Consider the following 14471-nt stretch of genomic DNA (forward strand, 5'->3'; position numbering starts at 1 on the left):
TTAAGCAGGAAGAAGCCAGCAGTCAGAGAGCCAGATGCAATCCACATTAACACACCCAGATCTGCCTGCATATGACTGTTATTTGTCAGTGGCGAGCTTTGTTAGAGAACAACATTTTGAGGTGGAACTAATCTCCATGACGCTTTTATTTTAAAACTAACTGGTGAAAGCAAGGATTAAGACATTTGAAAAGGTGAGTTTCATCTCATTTTAAGGTGGCTGTTGTGCCTTCAGCTAACGGTGAACGCGTAGAGCTGCTTTTCTCTGAATATAAGACCAGAACTAGGTGTTTTAAAACCACTTTACACAGTAAGTGAGCATTGTGTTTGCCTTTTTTTATTCTTATCACATTCAGCCACAGCAGCCTGATACTCTAAGATAATCTAAAAAAAAAAAAATCCTAGACATCCTGTCTGCTTTGGACTGTCAAAAGTTGTCAAATTCAGGGAGATAAATAACACAAAACAGTTACGTCTTGAGATACGTTTATTCCCATGAAATGAGAGTTGATTGGGGGGCTTTCAAAGATAAAGCAGCTAATGTGTGTATGATATTATGTTCATGTGTCTTCTTTCTACTGGTGGATCCTGCTGTAATTTAACACTGCTGTATGACACAATATGTTCATGAAACTGATAGGGCTGGGCTCTAGTTTGTCGTTTTGTCCCTGATGAAAGGAACATTTTACATTTGGATTCTGAGATTTCACAGAAATATTAACTGAATTAGATGCAGATAATCCTTTTGGCAAAAATGGAGTAAAAATCCTTTTAGTTTTGGGTGATTTCTGCTCGTCAAGCAACAATTTAGTCATCAGACACGCTGTCACTGACTCATGTGCAGGTGGGTTCCAACAAAGAAACAAACAAAAGTACGTATCACCGTTATTCAAGAGCTGTGGGTCCGTGTTTTATAAATAGAAGTTAGATTTTGAAATGCCTCAGCAAATGTAGTCCAGAGCTGGTGTTCTGTTTCGTGTCAGTTATGATTTGTGGTTTTTATGCCCTTCAGCGCTTTGTTTCTCCATAATTTGCTTACATTGCAACAGAGCACTTCCAGTTCTGTAAACACATCAGCTTAAGCCCCGAGTTCCAAAGCCTGATCCGAGCGTGAGCAGGAGTTTCTTTGCATTTCTGTAAACACGCTGTGGCTCGACACAGCCACATTGTCTCACCTGAATCTCGAGTTGCATGTGAGGACTTTACTGTATAAAGAGGCTTAAACACGCAGAATTTTTGAGATTGTTCGGAGGGGAAATGTTCGCAAAAGTTGCTTGAATGTGATGAGAATATCTTCTGCTTTTATAAATAAAATAAATTGCATAATAGAAGAAGAGTTGTGCAAATCAGAGGTTATAACTCATGTGAAAAAGAAAGCATATCCTCTTTCGATTCTTTTCAACTCTGTTTCTTTCATGTGATCAGTTTAAAAAGCAGAAGCAGTGTGTGAATAACCAAGTACACCCAATGATTCAACCACCTTTAGCAGCAATAACTTGAAGAAATCTTTGTGTGAATGTTGTTATCAGCCTCTCAGATTGTTGGAGGAATCCTGGCCCACTCTTATTTACATGGTTACTTCGGTTTATGAGGACTGCCTTCATGCACAGCTCTCTTCAGGTCCCACCACAGCATTTGAATCAGGCTGAGGTCTGGACTTTGACTGGACCCTTGCAACACCTTGATTCTTTTGTATTCTTCTCTGTTGTACGACCCAGTTTCAGCCAAGCTTCAGCTGCTGGACAAATGGCCTCTGGAATACTTTGGTATACAGAGGAGTTCATGATCTCCTGTGTGTACTGTGTAGTGTATACACTACTTTTGAATTCATTTTTGGATTTTGCGTACAAATGCGATTATTGGTGATTAATTCGATAAAAAATTTGAATCATTGCCCAGCCCTAGTTCTAATACAGGTGAAAACAGGTCACTTCACAGAACTGCCTGCTTTGATAAAAGCTCTCTCAGACAGTGTTTGTCATGCATGCTCTGATATCTTTATCCAGTTTGTTTTTTTTTATTAAAGGGGAGCTTTAATGGTTGGAAATTGCTGGCAATACAAATCCTATTAGGTGTGTAAATACTTCATTCTAACTTTGCTGCAGTTGACACCTTTTTCTGTGGTTTTTCTTCAGCTGCATGTCACAAATAGCATGAAGTTTGTTTTCTTTTCTTTGCTGTTTGATTATGACCCACTTTTGGCGCTTAACCGGGGATGAAATTTCTTTAAGATTGGGTCAGGTTTTGCCACCATCAGATGTTTTAAACTCTGACCACATGCCTCTCACCCCTTCTTCCTTCTTCTCACTGAATTAGAGTCTGCTCAACACATTTGGGGTCTAAAAGCAGCAGCTCTGAGCAGTCTGACTGATACACTCATCTTTTCCTTGGGTGGCTTCACAGAGCTTATGTGGAAAATGATGCTGTTCTTCTTCCAGTGAGATCAGTCTGAATACGGTTGTCATTACATGAATATAATGTGACGTCAAGAGAAGACGGTAACATAAAAGTAGCGTTGATAATTAAGACAATATCACACCCCCCTTTAAGCACACCTATGGTAACCTAGGAAACAGTACTATCAAATTTGCAGGTTGCTGCTGACACCATTTCTAACAGTTTCAGCACCACAAGTGGCAGGAAGTCAAGCCTTTACCACTTCCTCCAAGAAGGTGCACCAGTAAAGTGGAGGGGGAGTGGGTTCAGACATTCAGTTACACATGCACGTCACCTGGAAATTACGTCTTCACACTCAAATGAATTCCATCAGGATAGAAAAAAAACCCAAAACATAATAAGAACCTCGGAGGTTTTGATCAGATAAATTAGCTCCAACTGTTAGATGTTGAAATTGGGTTTCTCCTGCGTGAAATAGTTCCTGGAACATAATCAATCACATTTGTCATGATGTTTACGGAGGATGTTTGATTAAATTCCTGCAAACAGATTCCAAACTGTGTTGACTGAAAGCAGTGAGCTGCACTTTTTCCCAAAGATACTATTTTAGAGGAAACACGAGGACAACAGAGTTAGTTATTCAATCATGTGAGTGGAGAGTCACACCGGATGAGTCTAACCAATGAGATTAAGAGCTGGGTAAAGCTAAAACCCAAGGTTTGGATGTTGGTGGCTGCACTGTACACTAAAAGGAGGCTTTCAGAAAGCAGTCTTAGGTCCGTTTGAGAAACACTGTAGACATACTTTACTGACTATTACACAGCGTAAACCACACCAAACCTCAACTCAACTCAACTCAACTTTATTTATAAAGCCTTTTAACACAGCCGTGGCTTAAACAAAGTGCTGTACAACACAAGATACAAGGCATAAAACACAAGAACAATGCAAAAACAACAAACCTGAGCCTAACCCCAGCTACTTCTGACACACACGATGATCTTACATATTATTTAAAAATTGTAGGACAGAACCATGTTGGCTAGTGTTATGAATCACCCGAAACATCATCAAACACTGTATTCTTATTCTGCAACGCCACAGATCATCCGTTTATAGTAATTCTCTCATATACAGGCTCTTTCTGGAATGAAACAAGGTGTTTTAGCTTCTGTGCATTTAAGGCCTCCATCCCTATAAAAGATCACTTTCGTCTGATTGGCAGGTTTGCGGAAGCCTTTGCTAGTGAGCACCCTCCTTTGGTTAGCGTGGAAGCTCTAAAAACCCACTAAGTAACTGTTAGTTCTTGGAGTTATTGGAAACAGAATTTTCTTAAATGCAAATGATAAATATGTTCGTTTAAGTCTTAATTTGATGAGCTCCAACCACATTCATATTGGTGTATTTAAAGGTGTTAGCATGCTAACACCTGAGTCAACACAGCTGACGCTAACGAGGGCATCGTGTACCAAAATATCAAAGACCATGAAGATGACCGAAGGTAGCCGTTCGCTACCTTTGTATAAGTTATGCTTGAGCTGTTTTTAATGTTAATTCCTTCAATAGTTGTCTAGATGTTATGTTTTGGCCTAAAACAGAACTGAATGACAACCTGAGAGCAAAAATAGGTCAAAGGAAATGGGTAAAATTAGTTTGTAGCAGCAAGTGATGATAAATAACCACTGAATCAGAAGGTGGGAGCAAGGATCTGCTGTCTTTGGAACCAAAGATCAGGATTGTTGAGTGGTTCTAGAGTCGTTGTCCTCAGTCAACTACATTAACCAGCAACAGTGGGAAACATCATAATGCCACCAGAAGAAGAAAAGTAGGGGCTGCACGAGACTACATAGCACTATATTGCATTTCTGCCATGATTCCTCGCTGCCAAAAGAAAACAGGCACACTGTTTTGACTGCACTTTCTAGACCATCATAACATTTGCTTTGAGCAGTGAGGCTGTAAATAATACGTGTCACACAGACAGATGGCATGTGCGTAATTACAGTCTTAAGGAGTTGTTTTCTGGAAAAATAGTTAATGTTTCCTCAGGCTACTTTGCCACTTTAAACTCAAATAAACAACCTTGATTGTGATGATATTTTACTCTATAGTTCCACGTCAGAGGTAAATCCCTTGGATCTTTAATGGTCGGATACGTGAGTCTAATTTAAGATCTGCACGGTGAACAAGCTGGAGTTTCAGTTCCTTCAGGGCTCACATATAATAGTGACAGAAACATTCTCGGTTGCGATCATGGTCTGAGTGCATGATATCAATACATAACAGGAAGCATTGGATGTCTTAAACTCCAAAACTGGAGTGAGATTTGTGTGTAAGTTGTGTTTGTGGCTGATTCTGATTCTGACAGAAAATACACGTGCAACAACACAAAACAAGTTATGACAAACAATGACTGCCTGAAGTTGTGCGAACATACTTCCCTGTCTTTGATGGAAGTTTTGCAAGATACGCAGCCTCGAGCATTGCATTTCTGCACATGTTTCAAAGTAAAGTAGAAGTGTTGTATCTCACTTCTGGCTGTGAAAATCGTGTGTGTGTTTGTTTTCTCCTTGTAAATGGATTTCACGCGTCATCTTTTCACTGTAATCTGTAATGAAAGCCGTATTTGATCAGTAAAAAGTCAATGCAGCACCGATCAATGAAGGTCATTGTCTTGATGGCATTCCTCTAATTTTTAAAGAGCTTTGAGCCTCACTGAAAGAATCAAACAATTTCAAAGGCTTTGTTTGCATTTCTTTCATTCATTGGGATACATTCAGATTCTGGCTGCTAAAAACAGTTTGGTTTCTCGGCTGGTTTTGATATAGTTGGCAGTGACACGTCAGCCGACTGATTTGGAAACATTAGGAGGTCGGGAATCATTTAAATCTGACTCGAGTGTCAAAATGAGTGTTTAAAAACTGTATTTTTCTCTTGTTATGTAAAACTGTTCTCAGTATACTTATGAGCTCCAGTTATCCCAACAAGTCTTCCAACTGAAACGACTTGAATATCTTTTGGATTTTTATGTGACCTCACCTCAGTAACTCACTCGCAGCTTACACAAGGTCCACATCTTTATTGCTGAATGAGGTCAAAAACCAAGTGATGGTCCTCAGACTTAAGACACACAATTATTAAGGAAGATAGAGTTCATTTCTCAGCCCACTCGTGAGGCCCGACCTGAATATCTTTAAATATTTTGGAAACATCACCAAGTCAGCTATCCAGTCAATCAGGAGTTTTGCTCAGATGAGACCGTACACTGGTGCATAAACTCGTTCATTCTTTTAGTTTCCAGCAACTATCATATTTATTCAAAATTTAAGTTGAGTATGAAATATCATTTCTTGTTTTTAGAGTATTTCCTCATTTTACATGACTAATCCTCACTTGTTACCCTTCTTTTGGTGCACTCATATCTCCATACCAGCTTTAGCACTCGACTTCAAGGTGCGACATAAAACTTTTTCTTGCTTTTAATTAGTTTTTCTGTTTCTCCATTCCCATGTGTAACTTTTCTGTTAATTATTCTGCTATTCTGACTAAAACCAGACTTTTAAAATGCACGTAAACACGTTTATCCAACTGAAATCATGCTAAACTGAGTTTCTAATCTTCGGATTAAAGGCCCCAACACACTAACTCCGAAGTTTTCCGTATCCGTAATCCCGTATTTTCGTATTAGTCAAAAGCTTTTTGAGAGATGTCATTTCACATTTCACATAAGACAAGCCCTGTCACTGCCCATTTTTAAAACCCGTCTTAAAACCCATTTTTATTCCATGGCTTTTAACCCAGTATGAGACTCTGTTTCTGTTAATTCAATTCAATTCATTTTTATTTATATAGCGCCAAATACAACAAATGTCATCTCAAGGCACTTAGATAGTAAGTCCAATTCAAGCCAATTGGAATTCAATTAATTAATAATAATCATAATTCATAAAATAATCCAATTCGTTCATATAGAGCCAATTCAAAAACAATTTCCTAGCTAAGAATTGTTATTGTTGTATTGTTTTTATTGTTTTAATATTGTTATTGTTTATTATCGTTTTTACATTGTTCTTATTTTTTATGCCTTATACTTCGTGTTATTATTCATGTATAGCACTTTGCTTCAGCCACGGCTGTTTTATAGGGCTTTATAAATAAAGTTGAGTTGAGATCTTTGACCGCTCAGAGGCAAATGCCATCATCTAAATTAGCCTCTCACAAACTGATTGTCTCTATTTCCGAGCACAAAGCACTTCATGATTATAAGATCAACATGTAAAGAAAACAAGATGCAGAATTTAAAGACTGGTTTTGGCAGAACATTGTGGAACAGCTTCAAATTGGAAATGGTAGTTAGACCACTGATCGCAAGGGAAAGGATGCATGACAGAAATTGGTTCAGTCTTGCTAGCAGGATGTCAAACTGGACCATTGACATCTTGAAATACATCTGGAAACCATAGGGATAATTCCACAGCTCTGTTATCAGCTAATGAAACTCTCCTTAAAGTGAAAATCATCCTCACTACTCGATGACTCCATTTTGCCTCATAGTGTGAAGAAACACAATGACTAGAGTAATAAAACGCATCAGACTTTCTGTGCATAACTAACCAAAAGTACACATAATTTGAAGGTAAACGACACAAACTAGCAGAGGGGCTAATGAGCTGTAAAGATGTCTAATTTACCTCTTGATGAGGTATGAAACTGCAGCCAGCTATATTGTTTTAGTCTGTGATGTTACGGCATATAAAAACTGTAAAAAAAAAGCTCTGTACTGACAAGTTTAAAGTGGGCACATCACCCAGTTGAACACACTTTCATCAATAAGTCAATTCCCTGTTCAGATTTGCTGATGGTGGAGAGATGAGGAACCAAATGCAAATCAGCACTCTGATGGCAAATACTGACCCACAAAGCACACCGCTACGGGGGGGGGAGAGGTAACGACAAGGACCTGACAAAAGACTGCAGCTGAACAAATAAGTTCATATACTGAGGGGGGAACTGATGAAGGAGTGGCTGCAGCTGAGGTTGATTGAATGAGTGACAGGTGTGGAAGTGGAGCTGAAAACCAAAACAGGGGAACGGAGGATGATTAGGAGCAATGAACCAGAACAAGGATCTAAAACACAACAGAAAAAGTATAAATAAAATACCAACAAAGAACCTGGAACAGAGAGCGAGAAAGGAGATGAAAGAAGAATAAAACAATACATCCTAATTTAAACCAGAGGCTGGAAGGAAGAGGAAGAAAGAAAGAAGAAAACAGAACAGAAACAAACACAGACAAGCAAAAAAACTAAGCCAAAAGAGTCCAAACATTCACCTCGCCTCCAACCAAATGCTCAAGTATAGTAGCAGTGTACGGAGGACGGAATCTGCTATGATCTGAGATAAAAACAATACATAAATGACTAAATTAAATGATAATAAAAGTAACTGAAATTATGCAAAAGTAGTCATATAGAACGTCAAATAAACTATTTGTTTGCTTTCATTTTCAACTGGATTCATTTAAGCTTGTGTTGATGTCATTATTTATTACGTTTTCTTTTATGTTTCCACATTTTAAAATGAGTTATTTCACATTCTATCAAACTACTTTTGCATCAATTTCATTTTAGTTGCATCTATCATCAGATCAATTATATATGTTTTTGCGTGTATCCAGGATTACGGCAGTTTCGGTCGTGCTGGTGTGCATATAAAGGTGTTTATTTTGACTAATCATTATCTTTGTTCCTGTTGTTTACGTGAACCAGATGGATGACATCGATGCCATGTTCAGTGACCTGCTGGGGGAGATGGACCTCCTCACTCAGGTGGGTTTAGACCATGTTGCCATGACAATTATGAGACATGTTGTCAGGACTTTTCTTTTTCTCGATTCTTGTTTTTCTCTTTGAAAAACGTTTTTTTTTACCTTATTTTTAGGTATTTACTCAGTTACTCAGTTGCACACAGCATCAAACTTTCACTGTAGCACAGCTGAAATGAAGCAAAACAAGTAAAAGTACTAAGAAAAGAGTGAGTTTGACAATGGCAGAACATAAACACACGCCTTTAAGTTTTACTTCAATTACTGAGCCACAATTCGATGACTTGTTGCGCAATGCTAGCTGTTAAAGGCATGTTAGCATCATAAAAGTTACACGTCACAGTCAGTGAACGTTGCCCGAGTTATCTACAGGAACCTAACATCATCTGTTAGGTCATTATACTGAAAAACACCGATGTAAGAACCATTACACATATGTATAGAGATGATTTTATTAATTAAAAACATTCAAATGCACATAAAGTCAAAATGCCCATACAGTTAACAGTGTGAGGTAGCAGAGGAACCTATTTATCGGTCCCATTAAAATACAATATATTCTTTTAATAAAGGGGAAGACACAGGTTCTCCAGCCTAACCACATTCCTTTCTGATACCTCGAATTGTTTACTTAGAAGTAGATGACACTAAAAACCCATCATCAGTGGAGTTTTTGAGCCTTCCAGAGATTTGATGTTTTTTTTCTGGTTAAAAAAAACCCAGCTGATCGTTTTGATAATGTTTTTCCAGCCAAACTGTCATTTTAGATTACTTTAATTCTCCAAAATGGGGGCTTCAAGTTGCCCCAAGGAATGTTTAATAGCTGGAAACAGATGTAAGTGTACTGTTCTACTCCTTCCATTACTGCATGTTTGAGGCCTCAGAGGCCGCGGCGGATTAGCTGAGGCCACTGAGCCGCTGGGGGTCCTGTGGCTGGATGCAGAACATGTCCTCACGCTCCTGTAAACACACCGCCTTCTTCGTTTCTTCCTTGCAGAGTCTTGAACAGGAAATGGAGCCTCGTGCACCTCGCCCCAGCACCAACAAAGAAGTCAACTTCTCCATCGGCTTCACCGACCTCAATGGTGACTTAACATTTCGCTTATCATACATTTCAGTAGAAACACGAAACCGAGCTAGGCGTTGAGGTTTTGCACAATGGCTCACTCGTGCTACACCCTTGTTGTGCAAGAGTGTGATGTAATCGTGTGTTTAACCAATTAGAAAACGAGCAGGATTTAGGTACAGGCGTTAAAAATCATCATTCAGTTGCTCAGCTGTGGCTGCTCAAGATTTCAGACTAGGATTATAAACCCTGCTCGATGTTTGCCTGCGGCTCAAAGAGGCTGTGAATCAAGTGGTAATTATTTGAGAGCAAGGTCACACCCACTGGTGGTATTAACAATCTTCTCTGTGTTCCCCTTCCTCTTTTATGTGTTCACTGTGCCATTAAATCTTGTCAAAATACATTGATAGCCTGTGCGGCTCCCTTTAACAAATGTGGGTCTCAAAGGACTTTACGAGCACAAAATAAATTGCCTCATTTTCTAAAAGACCAGGGCTCTACGTCTACGTTTGCAGCTCTGTGACACAGCGTCCGTCAGCCCAATGCTAAATGCTAATAGCCTTCCAAGTATTTGACTGAGAACTTGGATGGAAAACAATCGCTTCCACGTGTTATATGAGAATCTAAGACGCCACTTGAGTGATAGCCGGGGCATCTTTTTCCAGCGATTTGGAGCTGAAAGAGGAGCCCGTGTGAAAGTGAGGCCACTTGCAGCCAATCTAACTCACTCAAATAAACTGTGTCTCATTAGTAAGTGGCAGAGATGGGACCAAGTCACACATGTGCAAGTCTCAAGTAAGTCTCAAGTCTTGGCTTTCAAGTCTCAAGTCATTCTTTTCTTGGGCAAGTCAAGTCAAGTCACCTTATTATTGCAATTTTACCTGCAGAATCTGATCTTAATAAAGTGAAAAGACAAGATATAAGTAACTGTCAGTAAACATCATTGGCCAGTGTGTCCAACCTGTCCACCCCGTATCATATCAAGCTAACGTTAGCTAACTACCGACTAGGCTAACAGGATAATATTGGCTAATTTGACAAGCACTTACTGGTCAGAATGGATCTTCAAATGACGAACAAAGTTTGAAGTTATGCTAGATGCTTAACACTCAAGTCATTCAAGTCATTGTGTCTCAAGTCAAGTCAAGTGCCGAGTCTTTCACTTCCAAGTCCAAGTCGAGTCTCAAGTCTTATATTTTTTGTCAAGTCAAGTCACAAGTCATCAAAACAGCAACACGAGTCGACTTGAGTCCAAGTCACAGTGACTCGAGTCCCCATCTCTGGTAAGTGGCACCCGATAAGCTGAATACCGTCTTTAAAAGCTAAAATAATGTAGCATGTGAAGTATCAGCCGCCTTAATCTTTAAACATTCCTTAACTTAATGACGTTTTCACACCAGAGTCGCTGAACGAGCTGGAGGACAATGACTTGGATGCACTCATGGCTGATCTGGTGGCTGACCTCAGTGCGACGGAAGAGAAACTCGCCGCAGAGAGACAAGGTCTGAGGGCGCCGTCACCTCCACCCAAGAGCCTGAGCACCTCGTCCGCCTCCTCCGGTTCATTACCAAGAAGAAGCAGCAGTGATGCAAGCAGCCCCGACTCCTCCGCTGCCTCCCCTTTGCCACCTCCACCCGCTCAGTCAGCAAAGCCCACAAGGGTGAGTCTGTTCATTCTTTCCACGAATAGCAGTGACCTTTTCACCCTCGCATTACTGGGAACTGTTCCACAATTTAAGAAGTGAGAGTTTTAATCGAGGTTACTACAACATAATGTGCAGGTTGAAGGCCGAAGGGAGGGGTTACTCAGCAGGACCTCGGCGATATCACTTTTAATGGTCACATGTCTTGCTCTGCCACATGTAAATGCTTTCTGAGCTATGCGTGACAAGGCACTTTTAAAGAAAACATCACCCCTTCCTTCCCAGCGTCTACATTTCAGAAGAGAACTCAGAAGAGAAGAGTGGTGTCGCTCTTATAGCAGTTGGACAGTGAGGTCATAGAAAAGCTGTTCCAGGATGGAGGCATCTGTTACAGTTACACAGACCTGTGAGGAGAAACAGTCAAGAGTCTGTCTGGAATAGATCAGACGCATGCGGCCATGAGAAAAGTGTAACAGGATCAATAGGGAAAGAGGAGGTAAGATGTGGCAGTGCTGGAGGTGGAGTAGCCAGACAGGAGCTTATTGCTTTAGCAGAGCTCGTGACCTCATCCTTTTTGAGGTAAAAACACCAGCTGCGCCGAGGCGGAGAATGCGTCAGTGTTAGGTAAATGTGTACGAGTTAATTAAAGCTGTAGGCAGGACTTTCCCGGATAATTGAGCCTGACTTCTTATGGATGAATCCAAAGAAAATAGTGACCCATTCCTGCTTATTGAAACCTGAGAAGTTTGACGTAATATCCTGTATGACATTCTCACTTGGACACCATTGAGGTTAAAATTTTATAAAGCAAATTTGGAATCTGTCTGAGTATCAAACACTTGCAAAGTATCAGGGAAACTGGCCTCGAATCTGCCGTTAATGATCCAGTTACGACGTGATTAAAGTAATTTGCAGTCATCTTATGAGGGGGAAATATTACTGAGTGCAACTTCAGCTCTTTGTTTTTATTCTGGGACCTCACACGCGTTGCTTTACATGATCCGCAGTTCGTATAATCCCCTCCTAAAAGCGCAGTTCCTTTTTATTTGGGCAGCGTCTGGAAGCCTCCACTGGGGCAGCACCCCTGTGTCACGCTGCCCGTCGTGAGCAGAGCTGGTTATATTTACACAAAAAATATATAGCGAGTCCTCTGCTTTATTGACGGTGTTGAATTTCCAGCTCAGTCTGAATAGTTTCAGCAGCAGTTTCAGCTCACTTTAGCTTTCGTTATATGGCCTGAGCAATAAATGTGGTTATGCTATGAAAAACACCACGGCCTGCACTGCATGAGTCACTTAAGAATATAAAGGCTAAGCTGATGTCAGCTGGTCACAGGAGTTTAAAAAAAGCCTCGGAAATTGTGCGCTCAGAGCAGTCTGAGTGATTAGCTTCACAGAGATTACATACGTTATTATTTGAAATCTGTGTTATATAAATCTAATGTTGTAACAATATTGTACCGTATATGAACATAGTTTGACAATCTTCTTTATAGTCAAATCGCATTTTATAAACCAATAATGGTTGTGACTGTAGATGATTGCAGCATCTGCTGTGCAGATCAGAAAGTGAGTGCATTACATACATGAAATATCTCACAAAAAGTCCTTTAAAAAAAGGATGAAATGATTGTGCATTTTATCAACACTTAGGTTTATACCGATTTTCTGAAGATTTGCAGCTTTGACACCTCACCTTAGATAATAAGAAATGACAAGTGATGCATATAAACACTGTTTATTTCAACTGTCTCTATGTCTGCTACTGTTTGTCCTGTTTAGGAGGAAATAGAGGCACAGATAAAGGCAGATAAAATTAAACTTGCTCTTGAGAAGCTCAAGGAAGCCAAAGTGAAAAAGGTAAGAGAAGAAAAAAACTCAATTCATTGTCCTCTGGTCTGACTTGGCAGCACTAAAGACAGGAAGAATTACAACTATGACCTGGATGTCAATGTAAAAGACTTTATGTTCAAACACAGCGAGGCTCTGTCTTCCTTTCTTTTCTTTTGGAGGAGTCATCAATCACATTAATGGGTGGCTACTTTCATCTAGCTAACATCCTGCAGGACAGCAAGGTTTCCTCTTCGGGTGACATGTAGCTCTACACTTCAAAGCAGCACAAAAAAGCACATGCTTGTGGTCTTGCATGCGAAGCAATGCATCAAGATCTGCAATTTTACATAAAAACAAGCTGTTTTCATGCTGACGGCATGCCATACTTTTGTTTTGGGTGGTGTTACTGAGTGTCTACGCTAATATGATCATGGGGACTTTTGTTTATCCATTCCCAATTACAAATTCCTGAAAGTTAAAAGCAAAAGGAACTAGTAAATAATGTTTACATGGAGGCTGAGGCAATACAGAACAAGGCCACTTTCGCAGGAACATCTGTGTGGCTTGTGAGATACAGAAATGAACCCTTCTTTTGTGTTTGTGGTTTCAGCTGTTTCTTCTGCAGTCGGAGGCCCTCAAATTGTTGCATTGTTGTTCAAGACGGGCAAAACTATTTAAAACCAGTGATATTCATTATAACACACGCCAAAACTATTTTTCAAGGAGGGTAAAAACTGAGTTACAAGGGATCTGACTGCAAATCTTACTGTGATAACATCTCTGAAGGCCAATAGTCAGGCAACTGGCAGACGTTTCTGTGAAAATCCTCAGCTTTCCAAAACTGGATTTGTCTCTACATTTGAGGAGCAAAAGAGTGCAAACAGACAATAGATTGAAAATTACTCTAAAGCCAGAATGGAGAGACAGAAATGTTGATGCTCTGGCTTTTCAAGTGAAGCTAACAAGCAGAAACAATGATTTAGTGTACAGACCCTGTAATTAAACTGGCAAACATTAGCATTAACAACCAGCATGTGCTTAAAGGCTGGATTCGATGTCTCACTCAGAACACCTCAAGTTCAAATATATGATATTTTTCAAATTTTCTGAAATATTCCAGCTTGGGGGGAAACAGCTCGGTTGTCTTCAAAGGCGAAATAAATAAAATCAAATAAATTCTGCCTATCAAATCATTCATGTCTGTATCTCAGGAACTTAAATGTTTTAATGTGTAGTTAAGCTAAGCTAAACTAAGCCAAGCTAAGCTAAGCTAAGCTAAGCTAAGCTAAGCTAAGCTAAGCTAAGGGGCTGCTAGCTAAGTGGCAGCCTTAAATTTTAAGTAAAAAAAAGAGTGATTAATGTCATATAAATCCCAACAAAAACATCAGATTAGTTTAAAACCCACAGCCCTCATTAGATGGATTATTTTTTTGTTTTTAATAGAGAAATCATTTAAAAATAAGGTGATATTTTTATGACAGTTGGTGGTGAAGGTGCTAATGAATGACGGCAGCGCCAAGACCCTGATGGTCGATGAGAGGCAAAGCGTCAGGGAAGTCCTGGACAACTTGTTTGAGAAGACTCACTGTGACTCCAATGTGGACTGGAGTCTCTGCGAGACAAACCCCGAGCTGCAACTTGGTGAGTTATGTATCATGTAGCAGATATTAGTGGCTGCAGATATTAGTCCTTCCTTGTGGAAGGAAGTAAC

General features: G+C 39.8%; 1 protein-coding gene across 1 annotated transcript in view; it reads left to right on the plus strand.

Moving 5' to 3' along the window:
* Window positions 1-14471, plus strand: part of apbb1ip (amyloid beta (A4) precursor protein-binding, family B, member 1 interacting protein) — a 26384-nt gene continuing 11913 nt past the window's right edge. Inside the window, exons 1-6 of the mRNA XM_075452763.1 lie at window positions 1-193; window positions 8165-8224; window positions 9218-9305; window positions 10687-10946; window positions 12710-12787; window positions 14242-14401. Coding sequence (XP_075308878.1) covers window positions 8165-8224; window positions 9218-9305; window positions 10687-10946; window positions 12710-12787; window positions 14242-14401 — 646 coding nt within the window. The 5' untranslated portion in view covers window positions 1-193. The remainder of the gene's footprint in view (window positions 194-8164; window positions 8225-9217; window positions 9306-10686; window positions 10947-12709; window positions 12788-14241; window positions 14402-14471) is intronic.

This window comes from Odontesthes bonariensis, chromosome 20 (genome assembly GCF_027942865.1).
Source record: "Odontesthes bonariensis isolate fOdoBon6 chromosome 20, fOdoBon6.hap1, whole genome shotgun sequence".
Lineage (NCBI taxonomy): Eukaryota > Metazoa > Chordata > Actinopteri > Atheriniformes > Atherinopsidae > Odontesthes > Odontesthes bonariensis.